This window comes from Cololabis saira, chromosome 4 (assembly GCF_033807715.1).
Source record: "Cololabis saira isolate AMF1-May2022 chromosome 4, fColSai1.1, whole genome shotgun sequence".
Classification (NCBI taxonomy): Eukaryota; Metazoa; Chordata; class Actinopteri; order Beloniformes; family Belonidae; genus Cololabis; species Cololabis saira.
In genome coordinates this window covers 50351721-50372289 of record NC_084590.1, presented here as the reverse complement: position 1 = coordinate 50372289, position 20569 = coordinate 50351721, and the positions used below count along the sequence as shown (strand labels likewise).

Genomic DNA, 20569 nt, shown 5'->3' with positions numbered 1-20569 from the left:
CTGTTTAGTTATTATTTCCTGATAAATCAGGTGGTGCCCCATTTTATTGATTAATTTGGATAATTCATTTTGATAAGTAATCTTCTTTATTAATTATTAATAACTCTCTAATAAAAAAAGAAAAAAGAGGTTGAGGAGAAAATAAGAAATAAATAAATCAATGAATAAATAAAACAAATCATCAACCAAAATCCGATGTACAGTCAATCCAAAACTAATACCAATTAAATAAATAAATCAAGAAGAAATCAAAAAGAAGATGTATTTGTAAGGGGACAGCAAATTTACATTTTTTTAATGTTTATTTTTTAAATTTAAATGTTTTCTTTTTTATTTAGATTTTTCTTTAAATTTTTCTTTAATTTTTTAAAATGTATTTTAATATTATAGTTTTGTTTTTTTTACTGTAATTGATACCCCAACTTCTCTGGGTAAAACGTAAGCATACATAAGATATGCTTTGTGTATTGCTTGACTGCATTGTAGTACTAGAGTCTGGACTAAAGTCTGGACTAAAGTCTGGACTAAAGTCTGGACTAAAGTCTGGACTAGAGTCTGGACTAAAGTCTGGACTAAAGTCTGGACTAGAGTCTGGACTAAAGTCTGGACCAGATTCTGTACCTGATACGGAGGACTAGAGTCTGGACTAAAGTCTGGACTAAAGTCTGGACTAGAGTCTGGACTAAAGTCTGGACTAAAGTCTGGACTAAAGTCTGGACTAGAGTCTGGACTAAAGTCTGGACTAGAGTCTGGACTAAAGTCTGGACTAGAGTCTGGACTAAAGTCTGGACTAAAGTCTGGACTAAAGTCTGGACTAAAGTCTGGACTAAAGTCTGGACTAGAGTCTGGACTAAAGTCTGGACTAGAGTCTGGACTAAAGTCTGGACTAAAGTCTGGACTAAAGTCTGGACTAAAGTCTGGACTAAAGTCTGGACTAAAGTCTGGACTAAAGTCTGGACTAGAGTCTGGACTAAAGTCTGGACTAGAGTCTGGACTAAAGTCTGGACTAAAGTCTGGACTAAAGTCTGGACCAGATTCTGTACCTGATACGGAGGACTAGAGTCTGGACTAAAGTCTGGACTAAAGTCTGGACTAGAGTCTGGACTAGAGTCTGGACTAAAGTCTGTACCTGGTACGGAGGACTAGAGTCTGGACTAAAGTCTGGACTAAAGTCTGGACTAGAGTCTGGACTAGAGTCTGGACTAAAGTCTGGACTAAAGTCTGGACTAAAGTCTGGACTAGAGTCTGGACTAAAGTCTGTACCTGGTACGGAGGACTAGAGTCTGGACTAAAGTCTGGACTAGAGTCTGGACTAGAGTCTGGACTAGAGTCTGGACTAGAGTCTGGACTAGAGTCTGGACTAAAGTCTGGACTAAAGTCTGGACTAGAGTCTGGACTAAAGTCTGGACTAGAGTCTGGACTAGAGTCTGGACTAAAGTCTGGACTAGAGTCTGGACTAGAGTCTGGACTAGAGTCTGGACTAGAGTCTGGACTAAAGTCTGGACTAGAGTCTGGACTAGAGTCTGGACTAGAGTCTGGACTAAAGTCTGGACTAGAGTCTGGACTAAAGTCTGGACTAGAGTCTGGACTAGAGTCTGGACTAAAGTCTGGACTAGAGTCTGGACTAAAGTCTGGACTAGAGTCTGGACTAGAGTCTGGACTAAAGTCTGGACTAGAGTCTGGACTAAAGTCTGGACTAAAGTCTGGACTAGAGTCTGGACTAGAGTCTGGACTAGAGTCTGGACTAGAGTCTGGACTAAAGTCTGGACTAAAGTCTGGACTAGAGTCTGGACTAAAGTCTGGACTAGAGTCTGGACTAGAGTCTGGACTAGAGTCTGGACTAAAGTCTGGACTAGAGTCTGGACTAGAGTCTGGACTAGAGTCTGGACTAAAGTCTGGACTAGAGTCTGGACTAAAGTCTGGACTAGAGTCTGGACTAGAGTCTGGACTAAAGTCTGGACTAAAGTCTGGACTAAAGTCTGGACTAGAGTCTGGACTAAAGTCTGGACTAGAGTCTGGACTAGAGTCTGGACTAGAGTCTGGACTAGAGTCTGGACTAGAGTCTGGACTAGAGTCTGGACTAAAGTCTGGACTAAAGTCTGGACTAGAGTCTGGACTAAAGTCTGGACTAGAGTCTGGACTAGAGTCTGGACTAGAGTCTGGACTAAAGTCTGGACTAGAGTCTGGACTAGAGTCTGGACTAGAGTCTGGACTAGAGTCTGGACTAAAGTCTGGACTAAAGTCTGGACTAGAGTCTGGACTAGAGTCTGGACTAGAGTCTGGACTAGAGTCTGGACTAGAGTCTGGACTAAAGTCTGGACTAGAGTCTGGACTAAAGTCTGGACTAGAGTCTGGACTAGAGTCTGGACTAGAGTCTGGACTAAAGTCTGGACTAAAGTCTGGACTAGAGTCTGGACTAAAGTCTGGACTAAAGTCTGGACTAGAGTCTGGACTAAAGTCTGGACTAGAGTCTGGACTAAAGTCTGGACTAAAGTCTGGACTAGAGTCTGGACTAAAGTCTGGACTAGAGTCTGGACTAAAGTCTGGACTAGAGTCTGGACTAAAGTCTGGACTAGAGTCTGGACTAGAGTCTGGACTAGAGTCTGGACTAGAGTCTGGACTAAAGTCTGGACTAAAGTCTGGACTAGAGTCTGGACTAAAGTCTGGACTAGAGTCTGGACTAGAGTCTGGACTAGAGTCTGGACTAAAGTCTGGACTAGAGTCTGGACTAGAGTCTGGACTAGAGTCTGGACTAAAGTCTGGACTAGAGTCTGGACTAAAGTCTGGACTAGAGTCTGGACTAAAGTCTGGACTAGAGTCTGGACTAAAGTCTGGACTAGAGTCTGGACTAGAGTCTGGACTAGAGTCTGGACTAAAGTCTGGACTAAAGTCTGGACTAGAGTCTGGACTAAAGTCTGGACTAAAGTCTGGACTAGAGTCTGGACTAAAGTCTGGACTAAAGTCTGGACTAGAGTCTGGACTAAAGTCTGGACTAGAGTCTGGACTAGAGTCTGGACTAGAGTCTGGACTAGAGTCTGGACTAAAGTCTGGACTAAAGTCTGGACTAAAGTCTGGACTAGAGTCTGGACTAAAGTCTGGACTAAAGTCTGGACTAAAGTCTGGACTAGAGTCTGGACTAAAGTCTGGACTAAAGTCTGGACTAAAGTCTGGACTAAAGTCTGGACTAGAGTCTGGACTAGAGTCTGGACTAGAGTCTGGACTAAAGTCTGGACTAAAGTCTGGACTAGAGTCTGGACTAGAGTCTGGACTAGAGTCTGGACTAAAGTCTGGACTAAAGTCTGGACTAGAGTCTGGACTAAAGTCTGGACTAGAGTCTGGACTAGAGTCTGGACTAAAGTCTGGACTAGAGTCTGGACTAAAGTCTGGACTAAAGTCTGGACTAGAGTCTGGACTAAAGTCTGGACTAGAGTCTGGACTAGAGTCTGGACTAGAGTCTGGACTAGAGTCTGGACTAGAGTCTGGACTAAAGTCTGGACTAAAGTCTGGACTAAAGTCTGGACTAAAGTCTGGACTAGAGTCTGGACTAGAGTCTGGACTAGAGTCTGGACTAAAGTCTGGACTAAAGTCTGGACTAGAGTCTGGACTAGAGTCTGTACCTGGTACGGAGGACTAGAGTCTGGACTAGAGTCTGGACTAGAGTCTGGACTAAAGTCTGGACTAAAGTCTGGACTAGAGTCTGGACTAAAGTCTGGACTAGAGTCTGGACTAGAGTCTGGACTAAAGTCTGGACTAGAGTCTGGACTAAAGTCTGGACTAAAGTCTGGACTAGAGTCTGGACTAAAGTCTGGACTAGAGTCTGGACTAGAGTCTGGACTAGAGTCTGGACTAGAGTCTGGACTAGAGTCTGGACTAAAGTCTGGACTAAAGTCTGGACTAAAGTCTGGACTAAAGTCTGGACTAGAGTCTGGACTAGAGTCTGGACTAGAGTCTGGACTAAAGTCTGGACTAAAGTCTGGACTAGAGTCTGGACTAGAGTCTGTACCTGGTACGGAGGACTAGAGTCTGGACTAGAGTCTGGACTAAAGTCTGGACTAAAGTCTGGACTAAAGTCTGGACTAGAGTCTGGACTAAAGTCTGTACTAGAGTCTGGACTAAAGTCTGGACTAAAGTCTGGACTAGAGTCTGGACTAAAGTCTGGACTAAAGTCTGGACTAAAGTCTGGACTAAAGTCTGGACTAGAGTCTGGACTAAAGTCTGGACTAGAGTCTGGACTAGAGTCTGGACTAAAGTCTGGACTAAAGTCTGGACTAAAGTCTGGACTAAAGTCTGGACTAGAGTCTGGACTAAAGTCTGGACTAGAGTCTGGACTAGAGTCTGGACTAGAGTCTGGACTAAAGTCTGGACTAGAGTCTGGACTAGAGTCTGGACTAAAGTCTGGACTAGAGTCTGGACTAAAGTCTGGACTAAAGTCTGGACTAAAGTCTGGACTAGAGTCTGGACTAGAGTCTGGACTAGAGTCTGGACTAAAGTCTGGACTAAAGTCTGGACTAGAGTCTGGACTAGAGTCTGGACTAAAGTCTGGACTAAAGTCTGGACTAGAGTCTGGACTAGAGTCTGGACTAGAGTCTGGACTAGAGTCTGGACTAGAGTCTGGACTAGAGTCTGGACTAGAGTCTGGACTAGAGTCTGGACTAAAGTCTGGACTAAAGTCTGGACTAAAGTCTGGACTAGAGTCTGGACTAAAGTCTGGACTAGAGTCTGGACTAGAGTCTGGACTAAAGTCTGGACTAGAGTCTGGACTAAAGTCTGGACTAAAGTCTGGACTAGAGTCTGGACTAAAGTCTGGACTAAAGTCTGGACTAAAGTCTGGACTAAAGTCTGGACTAGAGTCTGGACTAGAGTCTGGACTAGAGTCTGGACTAGAGTCTGGACTAGAGTCTGGACTAGAGTCTGGACTAAAGTCTGGACTAGAGTCTGGACTAGAGTCTGGACTAGAGTCTGGACCAGAGTCTGGACTAGAGTCTGGACCAGAGTCTGGACTAGAGTCTGGACTAGAGTCTGGACTAGAGTCTGGACTAGAGTCTGGACTAGAGTCTGGACTAGAGTCTGGACTAAAGTCTGGACTAAAGTCTGGACTAAAGTCTGGACTAGAGTCTGGACTAAAGTCTGGACTAAAGTCTGGACTAAAGTCTGGACTAGAGTCTGGACTAGAGTCTGGACTAAAGTCTGGACTAAAGTCTGGACTAGAGTCTGGACTAGAGTCTGGACTAGAGTCTGGACTAGAGTCTGGACTAGAGTCTGGACTAAAGTCTGGACTAGAGTCTGGACTAAAGTCTGGACTAGAGTCTGGACTAGAGTCTGGACTAGAGTCTGGACTAGAGTCTGGACTAGAGTCTGGACTAGAGTCTGGACTAAAGTCTGGACTAAAGTCTGGACTAGAGTCTGGACTAAAGTCTGGACTAGAGTCTGGACTAAAGTCTGGACTAAAGTCTGGACTAAAGTCTGGACTAAAGTCTGGACTAGAGTCTGGACTAAAGTCTGGACTAAAGTCTGGACCAGAGTCTGGACTAAAGTCTGGACTAAAGTCTGGACTAAAGTCTGGACTAAAGTCTGGACTAAAGTCTGGACTAAAGTCTGGACCAGAGTCTGGACTAAAGTCTGGACTAAAGTCTGGACTAGAGTCTGGACTAAAGTCTGGACTAGAGTCTGGACTAAAGTCTGGACTAAAGTCTGGACTAGAGTCTGGACTAAAGTCTGGACTAGAGTCTGGACTAAAGTCTGGACTAGAGTCTGGACTAAAGTCTGGACTAGAGTCTGGACTAGAGTCTGGACTAGAGTCTGGACTAGAGTCTGGACTAAAGTCTGGACTAGAGTCTGGACTAGAGTCTGGACTAGAGTCTGGACTAAAGTCTGGACTAGAGTCTGGACTAAAGTCTGGACTAGAGTCTGGACTAGAGTCTGGACTAAAGTCTGGACTAGAGTCTGGACTAGAGTCTGGACTAAAGTCTGGACTAAAGTCTGGACTAAAGTCTGGACTAGAGTCTGGACTAGAGTCTGGACTAGAGTCTGGACTAAAGTCTGGACTAGAGTCTGGACTAGAGTCTGGACTAAAGTCTGGACTAGAGTCTGGACTAGAGTCTGGACTAGAGTCTGGACTAAAGTCTGGACTAAAGTCTGGACTAAAGTCTGGACTAGAGTCTGGACTAAAGTCTGGACTAAAGTCTGGACTAAAGTCTGGACTAGAGTCTGGACTAAAGTCTGGACTAGAGTCTGGACTAGAGTCTGGACTAAAGTCTGGACTAGAGTCTGGACTAAAGTCTGGACTAAAGTCTGGACTAGAGTCTGGACTAGAGTCTGGACCAGAGTCTGGACTAAAGTCTGGACTAAAGTCTGGACTAGAGTCTGGACCAGAGTCTGGACTAAAGTCTGGACTAGAGTCTGGACCAGAGTCTGGACTAAAGTCTGGACTAAAGTCTGGACTAGAGTCTGGACTAGAGTCTGGACTAGAGTCTGGACTAAAGTCTGGACTAAAGTCTGGACTAGAGTCTGGACTAAAGTCTGGACTAAAGTCTGGACTAAAGTCTGGACTAGAGTCTGGACTAGAGTCTGGACCAGAGTCTGGACTAGAGTCTGGACTAAAGTCTGTACCTGGTACGGAGGACTAAAGTCTGGACTAGAGTCTGGACTAGAGTCTGGACTAGAGTCTGGACTAAAGTCTGGACTAGAGTCTGGACTAAAGTCTGGACTAAAGTCTGGACTAGAGTCTGGACTAGAGTCTGGACTAAAGTCTGGACTAAAGTCTGGACTAGAGTCTGGACTAGAGTCTGGACTAAAGTCTGGACTAAAGTCTGGACTAGAGTCTGGACTAGAGTCTGGACTAAAGTCTGGACTAAAGTCTGGACTAGAGTCTGGACTAAAGTCTGGACTAGAGTCTGGACTAAAGTCTGGACTAGAGTCTGGACTAGAGTCTGGACTAGAGTCTGGACTAAAGTCTGGACTAAAGTCTGGACTAGAGTCTGGACTAGAGTCTGGACTAAAGTCTGGACTAAAGTCTGGACTAGAGTCTGGACTAAAGTCTGGACTAGAGTCTGGACTAAAGTCTGGACTAGAGTCTGGACTAGAGTCTGGACTAAAGTCTGGACTAGAGTCTGGACTAAAGTCTGTACCTGGTACGGAGGACTAAAGTCTGGACTAGAGTCTGGACCAGAGTCTGGACTAGAGTCTGGACTAGAGTCTGGACTAAAGTCTGTACCTGGTACGGAGGACTAAAGTCTGGACTAGAGTCTGGACTAGAGTCTGGACTAAAGTCTGGACTAAAGTCTGGACTAGAGTCTGGACTAAAGTCTGGACTAGAGTCTGGACTAAAGTCTGGACTAGAGTCTGGACTAAAGTCTGGACTAGAGTCTGGACTAGAGTCTGGACTAAAGTCTGGACTAAAGTCTGGACTAAAGTCTGGACTAAAGTCTGGACTAAAGTCTGGACTAAAGTCTGGACTAGAGTCTGGACTAAAGTCTGGACTAAAGTCTGGACTAGAGTCTGGACTAAAGTCTGGACTAGAGTCTGGACTAGAGTCTGGACTAGAGTCTGGACTAGTACCTGGTACGGAGGACTGTCCATGCGCCGGTACTTCTTGAAGTCCTCTTTGACGAGCGCTTCGATCTGCTCGTACGGCTCCGTGTTGCTCAGCCACTTCCTCTTCACCAGGCGCTCGAAGAAAAGCTGCCGGGACAGAAACAGAAACAGAGACGTCACCTTCACCTTCACCTGACCTTCATCACAGACATCCTTCCTTTAAACAGATCCCGTTACACCACTCATCTTGAGGGGCGATAGACGGACCTTTGTTCAAACATCAGTACAATAATCCCTGTTTTTTCTCGGTGGTTTCGTTCCAAAAAAGAACCCGTGATAAGTGAAATCCGTGAAGTAGCAACCTTTTTTTTTTTTTTTTTTTTTTTTTTTTTTTAACAATTATCAAACAAGGATTCAATTTGCAGACATCAGCCCCGACCCGAGTAATTGGATTTGAACGGGAGAAAATGAAAAAGTCACCAAATTTATCACCAAGCCAGGCCTGGTGATAAATGTGATATTTAATGGTTTGCATTAATGGGCGTGGCCTAACGGCTCAACAGCGCCCCCTAGAAAACTTTTCTCTGCCATAACTTTTGAATGGTTTGACATAAAGAGTCGTGGGTGGTGTCATCGGACTCGGTATTGAGTCCTTGACAATAATTGGTGAAAATTAGCCCCGCCCCTTCTTCTGATTGGTTGTCCCTATTTTCTGCCATAACTTTTGAATGGTTTGACATAGGAAGTCGTGGGTGGTGTCATTTCTGATATGCTTATGGGGGGCGGTGGCCGTGAGTGCGAGGGCCCGTTCATCGCTGCTTGCAGCTTTAATTATGGGTTGTTGTTGTCGCTCTTTTTTCTTTTTATAAACCGACATGCCACCATGGATTATATCTGAGACTGTAATTAATATAATAATATATAATAATCATCAAAGGTCCCGTTCTTAAGGTGCTGCTGAAGCTCATTGGCCGTCCTCAGCTTGTTGCTAAGCAACCAACGTTATTGACACAGGAAGTGAAGAAGCAGCGAGACGTGAAGGAGAAGCGCGTTATAGCGAGTGATTACTGTCTTCTCAAACGCACAAGTCTCTGATAGTACTGCTAATACTTAAGACGCTGTTGACGTAGAGGAGGAAGTGTGTGTGTGTAGGTGTGCGTGCCGTGCGCGTGTGCATGTGTGCGCATCTGTGCGTGCCGTGCGCGTTTCGTGCGCGTGTGCGTGCACGTATGTGTGTGTCGTGCGCATGCACGTGCCGTGTGTGCCGTGTGCGTGTGCATGTGTGCGTGCCGTGCGCGTTTCGTGCGCGTGTGCGTGCCCTGTGCGTGCACGTATGTGTGTGTCGTGCGCGTGCACGTGCGTGCCGTGCGCGTGCACGTGCGTGCCGTGCGCGTGCCATGCGCGTGTGCGTGCCGTGCGTGCGTGCCGTGTGCGCGTGTGTGTGCGTGCGTGCGTGCGTGCGTGCGTGCGTGCGTGCGTGCGTGCGTGCGTGCGTGCGTGCGTGCGTGCGTGTGCATGTGTTACCCTGATGTGCACGTAGACTCGTTCCGACAGAACTCTCACTCCCTGCTGGACGATGTTATCCAGACATTTATTGGATCGGCGGAGAGAATCCTCGCTGACGGACGGATCACACTGAGCACAGCGCTGGACGAAGCCCCTACACACACACACACACACACACACACACACACACACACACACACACACACACACACACACACACACACACACACACACACACACACACACACACACACACACACAGTTACTTCACATATTTCCTCAGACTTTACTCCGACCCCAGTTAACGTTTACACAAAGAGAACTTGTTTTCCGTCCCCAGAGATCGACGGGCCCCAAAAACCCTGTTCCCTCCCACGGTGGGTTTATACATCTATCCTAACGGGGACCTTAGTGACTTATACAACTATCCTAACGAGGACATTGCAGTGACTTATTTATTGTGTGCACCTTAAACCCGCCCTTTGACCTAATCTCTAACGTTAGCCAGAAATCCTAGAAATCACATCATTTGTCATTAAAACTGGACTTTGGCCCGTCCTCACAAAGACGGGCGGCGACGCCAAACAAGTCCTCATGCGGTGACGTAAACCAGAAACTACACACCCATGCAGTCTAAGCCCGGACTCGAGTCTGTGAACATTTACAGCATAAAAGTAAACAGTGAAACTCAAGTTTCTTAAGAGAAAACATTAGTTAAAGTTGGGCGGGGCCCTCAGGGGCCCCAGACACTCCAAGTGTTCAGTAATCCGGCCCTGCTGCTCCGGTCTGGGGTGAAAACGGCTGAAACTACATCACCGATTATCACCCATTACTGTCAAACCTCTGAGAATGTCCAGAGTTAGAAACTTTCCGTGGGAACTAACGTCTCTGTTTCTGGACATTTGTTACGTAGAAACGTCTTTTTTAACTTTTTACACCACGGTCTGTGTGAATACTGGAGTCTGATTGGCTGGCAGGTTTAGGTTATCACTTATAACCGACACCTAGGAAACTAGTTCGGTTCAAATTGCCTGATAACTTTAATATCATTGCACTGGATCCACTGCCAGGTGGTAACCACGGCAACAGAGATTCAGGTGGTAACCACGGCAACGGAGATTCAGAGAAGAAAAGCCGGCTACCGCAGGACGGTGAAGAGCAGAAGTCCGGCAAATCTTAATACATATATGTAGCTTGATAAAATGATTTAGGAAACTGTCTGTACTTTATTCTCATAATTTCACAACTTTTTTTCTCATATTACGACTTTATTCTCAAAATATTACGATTTTATTCTCATAATATTACGACTTTATTCTCATAATTTTACAACTTTTTTTCTCATATTATGACTTTATTCTCGTAATTTTTACGACTTTATTCTCACAATATTACAACTTTATTCTCATAATATTACGACTTTATTCTCGTAATATTACGACTTTATTCTCGTAATGTTACGACTTTATTCTCGTAATATTACGACTTTATTCTCGTAATATTACGACTTTATTCTCATAATATTACGACTTTATTCTCGTAATTTTACGACTTTTTTTCTCATATTATGACTTTATTCTCGTAATATTACGACTTTATTCTTGTAATATTACGACTTTATTCTCATAATATTATGACTTTATTCTCATAATATTACGACTTTATTCTCATAATATTACGACTTTATTCTCGTAATTTTACGACTTTTTTTCTCATATTATGACTTTATTCTCGTAATATTACGACTTTATTCTCATAATATTACGACTTTATTCTCGTAATTTTACGACTTTTTTTCTCATATTATGACTTTATTCTCGTAATATTACGACTTTATTCTTGTAATATTACGACTTTATTCTCATAATATTATGACTTTATTCTCATAATATTACGACTTTATTCTCATAATATTACGACTTTATTCTCGTAATATTACGACTTTATTCTCAAAACATTACGACTTTATTCAGGTGTTTAAAACTACCAGGTTCCAACGGCTGCAGACGAGAGATTAAATAGTCGCTCAGCTGTGGCTTGTTATAAAACTAATGATTTCAACTGAAAACACATTAAAGCATGAATAACTGATTGAATATTTATGTTTTTTGGTAAGTGACCGTGGTATAAGCGGATAATTCCCTTCCAGGTGACATTATCATAAATATAAGGACTTCACGGAGGCGTCACGTCGGACGGTTCACGCCCTAGGTCGTCCATATATTTATGATAATGTCCACGTCATCGGGCATTATCCCTTACTTAACTGCTACAAAGAGCTAAGACGAAGAGTAAACCTTCTGTGGTTCTACCTGAAGGGGGGGCAGCAGTTGACCAGGGCGATGGTTTTGGACACGTATCCGTCCTCGTTGTCTCCAAACATGCCGCTCTGCATCCCCTCGTGGAACATCTCCACCTTACGCTGGAAGCTGAAACAGAAAATAAAAAACGTTCCTGCTCAACATCCACGTCTCCGAGTCCGAGTAAAGTCCTTCGGTCTGGTAGAGACGGTGTCCACTAGAGACGGCATACCAAAGGGATCTGGCCATGGACCGCTATAGAGGGAATGCATTGACGTCACTTCCCCATTTACGCCCCCTTACTCGCACTGAGTGGCAAAAATGTCTGCAACTAGTGTGTTAGACGGGATAACAGCCGATTCTGGGCTTAAATTAGCATCAGTTGGACTTGACAGTGACCCGTACAGTTACCCCAAGAACCAGTGGTCCATGGACATTAATATTTGGTACAGTTACCAAGAACCAGTGGTCCATGGACATTAATATTTGGTACAGTTACCCCAAGAACCAGTGGTCCATGGACATTAATATTTGGTACAGTTACTCCAAGAACCAGTGGTCCATGGACATTAATATTTGGTACAGTTACCAAGAACCAGTGGTCCATGGACATTAATATTTGGTACAGTTACCCCAAGAACCAGTGGTCCATGGACATTAATATTTGGTACAGTTACCAAGAACCAGTGGTCCGTGGACATTAATATTTGGTACAGTTACCAAGAACCAGTGGTCCATGGACATTAATATTTGGTACAGTTACCAAGAACCAGTGGTCCATGGACATTAATATTTGGTACAGTTACCAAGAACCAGTGGTCCATGGACATTAATATTTGGTACAGTTACCAAGAACCAGTGGTCCATGGACATTAATATTTGGTACAGTTACCAAGAACCAGTGGTCCATGTACATTAATATTTGGTACAGTTACCAAGAACCAGTGGTCCATGGACATTAATATTTGGTACAGTTACCCCAAGAACCAGTGGTCCATGGACATTAATATTTGGTACAGTTACCAAGAACCAGTGGTCCATGGACATTAATATTTGGTACAGTTACCAAGAACCAGTGGTCCATGGACATTAATATTTGGTACAGTTACCAAGAACCAGTGGTCCATGGACATTAATATTTGGTACAGTTACCAAGAACCAGTGGTCCATGGACATTAATATTTGGTACAGTTACCAAGAACCAGTGGTCCATGGACATTAATATTTGGTACAGTTACCAAGAACCAGTGGTCCATGGACATTAATATTTGGTACAGTTACCAAGAACCAGTGGTCCATGGACATTAATATTTGGACACAAATCCAGTTTCCTGATATTTATATGAACTTTTTTTCTACGCCGGGGAAATACACGAATCAAAGCTTGAAGGCTTACAAAAGTCTTGACGCTTGGTCTGACTTCAAGGCAGGACGGAGTTTTTTGCAAATCTCAGAAATTATGGTTTTTGGTGACTTTTAACTTTGTTTTCGTGTAAACGGACGGCCAAAACGCATGATAGCACCACCGTTTTTGTTGTTAAAAACTGTATTTTTCAAAACGTAGAGGGGGAAATATCAGTTTTTGTAAATACCTGGCTATTTGGAAACGTAACCGACCTTGATGGACGATTATCGTTGGGTGTTTGAGAAGCGGTCGTCGTGGTTACCTGAACAGGAAGTCGGCCAGGCCGTTGAGGCTGCACTGAGCCACCCTGGAGCCCAGGCTTCTGCTGACGGAGGCCGAGCGTTCCAGGTCCACCTGCAGCCGCTGGGAGGACAGAGGTGGAGGTAGCTTAGCTTCCTTAGCATTAGTTTCCTTAGCATTACACTGCAAAAACTCAAAATCTTAACAAGAATATTTGTCTTATTTCTAGTTAAAATGTCTAATTTTTAGTAAAAAAAAACAATTACACTTAAAACAAGACTCATCACTGGCAAAAAACAACAATTTTCACCTGTTTCAAGTAGATTTTCACTTGTGTGTGTCTGCAGTGAAGGAGTAAATAAAACCGGTTCCTGCACAAAACCCTGTGTCCTCTGTCCTGTCGGTCGGCCCTCGTAGCACTAGCCCTGCTACAGACTCTTGTTTCAAGTGTATTCAGATTTTTTGACTAAAAATGAGACATTTTAACTAAAAATAAGACAATTATTCCTGGTAAGATTTTGAGTTTTTTGCAGTCTAGCTTCCTTAGCATTAGCTTCCTTAGCATCAGCTTCCTTAGCATCAGCTTGCAACTGTATTTGACCCGGTCTTTGTACGTTTTGACCGTATAGAAACGTAATTCTTGCCATTGTAAGAATGAGATGAACCTGCTTTTTATTATTTTACCTCTTTTCTTATCATTTTATGTAATTTTACTTATTTACTGTTTAATTGTGTAATGTTGATGTAACGCACATTGAATTACCTTGTGTTGAATTGTGCTATACAAATAAACTTGCCTTGCCATTAGCTTCCTTAGCATTAGCTTCCTTAGCATTTACTCATATCTTAAATAAATGTAATGTATTATTATTATTATTATTAATATTATTAGGGCCCGAGCACTGACAGTGCGAAGGCCCTATTGTATCTGTAGGAGTTCTCGTTCTCGTTTTTATTTTTCCAACGAAATGGGGGCCTTTTTTCCCCCTAAACGTGCCCCAAAAGTCACCAAATTTTGCACCAAGCCAGGCCTGGTGAAAAATGTGATATTTAATGGTTTGCATTAATGGGCGTGGCCTAACGGCTCAACAGCGCCCCCTAGAAAACTTTGTGCCTCAAGCCCCACGATACGGTTTGACGTACATGCACAAAAATCGGTACACACCTGTATCATGGCGCAAGAGTCTCTTGGCGCCATGGCCGAAACCGAACAGGAAGTCGGCCATTTTGACTTAATCGTGTCATTTTGCCGCAATTTATGCCATTACTTCGGCAGTTAATTCAGCCCGAACCGTAACGTCACCCAGGTGTGTTATACATCAAAACATGCGTCTCCATCCTGCGACTACGCGCATTACTTTTCTCTTTCAACAGCGTTACCGTGGCGACGATAGACGCCAAAAAGCGCGCCCACCTTCGTCTGATTGGTCGATATCTGATAGTTCCTACTTTCTGCCATAACTTTTGAATGGTTTGACATAAAGAGTCATGGTGGAGTCATCGGACTTAGTTTTGAGTCTGTGAAAATTAAAAAATTATTATTATTATTATTATTATTATTATTATTATTATTATTATTATTATTATTATTATTATTATGTTTTTGAAGGTTTACAGTGGAGAAGTGAAACTTTTTGGTTTCACTTTGGCCACCAGATGTCAGCAGATGCTTAAACTCTTTCCTGTGTGTGTGTGTGTGTGCGTGTGCGTGTGTGTGTGTGTGTGTGTGTGTGTGTGTGTGTGTGTGGGTGTGTGTGTGTGTGTGTGTGTGTGTGTGTGTGTGTGTGTGTGTGTGTGTGTGTGTGTGTGTGTGTGTGTGTGTGTGTGTGTGTGTGTGTGTGTGTGTGTCTCAGGAAGTGTTTGATGTCGACTTTGGCTGCGGCTGAAGGACGCACTCAGAAATTAATCCGGCTTTTATGCAACTTTCTGACTCCAAAAGGAGACTGGACCCGTCTGAGCGTGTGCGGTTACCACGGTAACGAGCGTGTACCTGTATGACGGTCTTGGACAGGTGTATCTGGGTCTCCTCCACGTGCAGCGTCTCCATCCACCTCTTCTCCTCCTCGTCCAGGACTTGGCTCAGCTCCGTCGTCACTTTGGCCTGAAGAAGAAGGAGGTTGAGGGTTCAACTCCGTCCCCTGTTGGGGGGGTGGGTGAGAGCGTGTGTGTGTGTGTGTGTATATATATATATATCTGTGTGCGAAATACGGGGGGGTCGGACCCCTCCGTATTAACCCTTGAGCCCCCCTGAAGGACTCAAAAGCAAAATTTAGGGGGGGTCTCAACTATGGTGATTTTTAAAAGAAAGACTGCCTAAAGAGACTTTTCCAGCAGGCTTTACTTTGAACGGCCGGCGTGAACGGCCGTTCAAAGTGAAGCCTGATTTATGGTTCTGCGTTAAATTGACGCAGAGCCTACGCCGAAAGGTACGCGGCGAAGCGCACCGTACGTACGCGTCGCCGCGTAAACTACGGCGTAACTCTGCGTTGTTTAACGCAGAACCATAAATCCGCCTTAAGGCTGCGAGCGGCGTGGGAACGATGACAGTTTCTCCAGGAGTGGAAGGCAGCGCTGGGCGAGTTATGCCACAGTTTGCAGATGGGTGGTTGATGCTAACGTGGGCTAACGTGTCTGCTGGGACTGTTTTGCGAGCTTTTGCAAAAGCCAGCATTTCCGAGGCGCCGCACGGCACGGAACGTGACTCTGACAGCGAGGAAATTGGGACTGGCACAGTTGATTTAGTGGAGCTCTTTAATGCAGAAACAGAGGATGAGACTTTGATGGGTTTGATTAATGTAAAAACTGAAATAAAGTACAATCAAACAAAGTTTTACTCCCGCTCTATTTTTAAATAGGCACACTTGTGTGCTTGTGTGTGTGTTCTGCGGCGCGTGTGTGTGTGTGTGTGTGTGTGTGTGTGTGTGTGTGTGTGTGTGTGTGTGTGTGTGTGTGTGTGTCTCACCCGGACAGAGTTGAGACAGTCCAGCTCCAGTCGGTCCACCGTCTCCGACGGCAACAGGGGACTGAGCTGTGATTGGCTGAACGGCGTTGTGATGCAAACAGTCCCCAGGACGTCCCTGAAACCAGCACACACACACACACACACACACACACACACACACACACCTGTAAGAGCGTCTGATGGCGGGGCTTCAGCACCTCTTTTATCTGGTTAAATCCAGGTGAAATAAATAATAATAATAATAATAATAATAATAATAATAATTAATGACACTAAAGCACCTGTGGTAAACGTTGTACAGCCAGTCCAACAGGAAGTAGGTGTCGGCCGTCTCCAGCTGGCCGTCCGTGATGGCCTTCAGCTGACGGGCCACGGCCTGGTGGTAGCTCTCCACGTACACCTGGGGGGGTCAGGGGTCAGAGGTCAGAGGTCAGAGGTCAGGGGTCAGGGGTCAGGGGTCAGCGTGGAACCTCAAACTGCTGAACTGAAGCGGTCTGAAGCTCACGGGCGACGTACCGCTAATTAATGGCTAACTAGCGGCTAACTAGTGGCCAGCTATATATATATATATATATAGCTGACCGACTCCAGAGACCTTAGTTAGGTGTATCCCCGGGGCCAGAGCGGGCGAGATAGAAGCAAATTTGAAGCTACTGGCAAAGGGTAATCGTAGATATGGTAAAGTTATCATCCATGTCGGAGCTAATGACTCCCGTCTTCGCCAGTCGGAAGTAACCAGAATGAATATTGTCTCGGTGTGTAACTACGCCAAGACCATGTCGGACTCCGTAGGTTTCTCTGGCCCCCTCCCCAATCTGACCAGCGATGACATGTTTAGTCGCATGCTCTCGCTCCGTCGCTGGTTGTATCGGTGGTGTTCAGAAAACGACGTGGACTTTATTGACAATAGGGAAACGTTCTGGGGAAAGCCCGGTCTGATTAGAAGGGACGGCATTCATCCCACCCGGGATGGTGCTGCTCTTGTCTCTAGTAATTTGGCCTGTTTCATTAGACCCTCTCCCTGACATCGCAGGGTCCAGGCCAGGATGCAGAGCTGTAGTTTAACACACTTCTCTGCTGCTTCTCGAGGACCAACGCCTGCCAATCAAACTGTAAGATTGCATTATGTAATTAGCGACTCTAAAACTGTAGGATTACATGATATTGGCGACTCTGGCCAGGTGCCTAGCAAAATAGAAGTGGTTGCAGTTCCCCGCCCTCCAAAAGTTCACCAGGTGCAGCGTTATAGAGGCGTTAACCAAGATAACCTTGTAAAAATTAAAACCAATGTACATTTGGTACCAATTACAGACCTAAAAATTAGATGCGGACTACTAAATATACGATCATTAAGCTCTAAGTCTCTGTTAGTAAATGATATAATTACAGAGAGCAGGAGTGATATTTTCTGCTTAACAGAAACATGGTTACAGGAGGAAGAGTATGTTAGTTTGAATGAATCAACTCCGCCCGGCTACTTTAATCATCACATTCCTAGAAGCACGGGCCGAGGCGGAGGAGTCGCAGCAATTTATAACTCCGATCTCGAAACAAAAATTGAACCTAAGTGCAATTATAATACATTTGAAAGCCTCACGCTTAGTCTGAAATTTCCGAGCTGGAAATCAGAGAAGCCAGTTGTGTTAGTGGTAGTGTACCGGCCCCCTGCTGGTGCGTATCTAGAGTTTTTGTCTGAATTTTCAGATTTCTTATCTGGATTATTGATCAGTACAGATAAATTCATCATAGTGGGTGATTTTAACATTCATATGGATGTTGAAAGCGATAATCTTAAATTAGCCTTCGATTCTCTTCTAGAATCAATGGGTATCTCACAAAAAGTGAATAAACCGACGCATTGTTTTGGTCATACTCTCGATCTCGTTCTCACCTACGGTGTTGAAACTGATGGTCTGTTTGTGTCACCTGTAAACTCCCTTTTATCTGACTATTATTTAATAACGTTTGAATTTAATTTTGTTGATGTTGAAGTGCAAAATAGGAGGTATTATTTTAGCAGATGTTTGTCTGATGAAGTTATTGTTAAATTTAGGGAGGCCATTGCTTATCTTACGACAGTGCGAAATAGTGATGTAGTCGAGGCCAGTGACCTGGGTTCTACCTCTGCAGATGTTGATTTTCTTGTTAGTAACACTGCTGATTTGTTGCATTCAGCTTTAGATGAAGTTGCTCCTTTGAAAAGGAGGGTTTCGAGCCACAGGAGCTTAACTCCCTGGTATAATTCAGATATCCGCATGTTGAAACAAAACGTGCGTAAGATGGAAAGGAAGTGGTACTCTTGTAAGTCTGTAGACTCTTATCGTGAATGGAAAGATATTCTAATAGTATATAAAAAAGCCATTCGCAAAGCCAGAACAGCTTATTATTCAACGTTGATAAAGGATAACAAAAGTAACCCACGTTTTCTGTTCAGCACTGTAGCCAGGCTGACAAAGAGTCACAACTCTGTTGAGCCGTGCATTCCTGCAGCTCTCAGTAGTGAAGACTTTATGAGCTTCTTTAACAGTAAAATCACGAGAATTAGAGAAGAAATCAACCAGCCGGTTGTAGGTGTTTCTTCAGCTTTAGCGACTTCCCTAGGCTCTGACTTGTCTCTAGACTGTTTTGATCCTATAGACCTCCCTGAGCTGACCTCACTCGTTAATAGAGCTAAGTCAACCACATGTATGTTAGACCCCATCCCGACTCGACTATTCAAACATATTTTTTCTCTTATTGGTACGACAATACTGGACCAAATCAACCTATCCCTAAGCTTAGGATATGTACCACAGGTTTTCAAAGTGGCAGTAATTAAACCTTTACTTAAAAAACCTTCTCTTGACCCAGACACCTTAGCTAATTATAGACCAATTTCCAACCTTCCATTTGTGTCTAAAATTCTGGAAAAGGCAGTTTCAAGCCAGTTATGTGACTATTTGTATAGAAATGATCTGTTTGAAGTCTTTCAGTCAGGGTTCAGAATGCATCATAGCACAGAGACAGCACTGGTTCGAGTCACGAATGACCTCCTTATGGCCTCAGATAAGGGATTAGTGTCCATACTGGTTCTACTGGACCTCAGTGCTGCTTTTGACACTATAGATCATGGCATTTTACTGCACAGGTTAGAGCATGTTGTTGGGATTAAAGGGACAGCTCTATGTTGGTTTAAATCATATCTATCTGACAGGTTCCAGTTTGTTCATGTACATGAGGTTTCTTCAGAACAGTCAAGCGTCTGTTATGGTGTTCCACAGGGTTCAGTGCTAGGGCCAATCTTGTTCAGTTTATACATGCAGCCGTTGGGAAGTATAATCCAGAATCACGGCATACACTTTCATTGTTATGCTGATGATACGCAGCTCTATTTGTCTATGAAGCCGGATGAAACAGAACCGTTAGTTAAACTTCAGGCATGTCTTAGGGACATCAAGGACTGGATGTCCAGAAATTTCCTGCTTCTAAATTCAGATAAAACAGAGGTTATCATTCTTGGTCCAGAGCCTCTTTGGAAGGGATTAGATGGTGTTGCGATGGCTTCCAGTGCAACTGTGAGAAACCTTGGTGTTATTTTCGATCAGGATTTGTCGTTTAAACCATATGTCAATCAGGTTTGTAAAATAGCCTTTTTCCATCTCCGTAATATTGCAAAGATTAGGAAAATCCTCTCGCAGAGTGATGCAGAAAAACTAGTTCATGCGTTTGTATCTTCTAGACTAGATTACTGTAATGTGTTGTTAGCAGGATGTCCAAGTAATTTGCTGAATAGGCTCCAGCTGATCCAGAATGCAGCAGCACGAGTGCTGACAGGAATTAGCAGGAGAGACCACGTCTCTCCAGTGTTAGCGTCGCTCCATTGGTTACCTGTAAAATTCAGAATCCAATTTAAAATTTTATTACTTGCGTATAAAGCCCAAAACGGCTTAGCTCCGCATTATTTACAAGACCTGATAGTGCCTTATGTTCCTGGCAGAGCTCTCCGTTCTCAGAGTGCAGGTTTACTCGTAGTTCCTAGAGTATCTAAATGTAGATTTGGAGACCGGGCGTTCTGCTATCAGGCACCATTACTATGGAACCAACTTCCAATCTGGGTTAAGGAGGCTGACACCACCTCCACCTTTAAAACTAAACTTAAAACATTTCTGTTTAGTAAAGTCAGTTAGTGTTTAGTAAACCTCTAGCTGGTGTTGGTAAATCTCTAGGTAGTGTAAACTTTAGTGTGTCAGAGTCGCTCCTGTGGTTTCTTGTGCTGGCCCCCCCTTCTCCTCCCTTTTCTCTCTTTTGTCCATGTTGCAGCATCCTTTGCCGGACACCGGAACCTGCAGGTGGTCGTGGGTGGCTTGTAGCTTGCATTACGGAGCACAAGTCTTTCCCCGACCCTGCACCCCAAACTGGGACTTGCTGATTGGGCCGGAGCTTCGGGAGCTGCGTGCTGGCCTGCGGTCCCCACCCCTGGTCATCCCGTTGCTGCTTCCACCTGCCTGCTGTGCTGTTGCCGTCCCAGACCCACCAGTCTGGCCCTCGGCAGGAGGTTCCCCCCTTATGATCCAGGTCCTGGTCCAGGTTTCTTCCTCCTAAAGGGGAGTTTTTCTTGCCACTGTTTGGCTTAAGGTTTTTCTC

General features: G+C 44.3%; 1 protein-coding gene across 2 annotated transcripts in view; it reads right to left on the bottom strand.

The window, feature by feature from the left end:
- LOC133442118 (tumor necrosis factor alpha-induced protein 2-like) overlaps window positions 1-20569 on the bottom strand; it is an 84399-nt gene that overhangs the window by 5575 nt on the left and 58255 nt on the right. For both annotated transcript variants that reach the window (XM_061720060.1, XM_061720059.1), the window contains exons 6-12: window positions 16228-16346; window positions 15947-16061; window positions 14975-15085; window positions 13007-13107; window positions 11352-11468; window positions 9058-9193; window positions 7558-7680 (exon numbers count right to left, since the gene is read on the bottom strand). In XM_061720060.1, the coding sequence (XP_061576044.1) occupies window positions 7558-7680; window positions 9058-9193; window positions 11352-11468; window positions 13007-13107; window positions 14975-15085; window positions 15947-16061; window positions 16228-16346 (822 nt within the window). The remainder of the gene's footprint in view (window positions 1-7557; window positions 7681-9057; window positions 9194-11351; window positions 11469-13006; window positions 13108-14974; window positions 15086-15946; window positions 16062-16227; window positions 16347-20569) is intronic.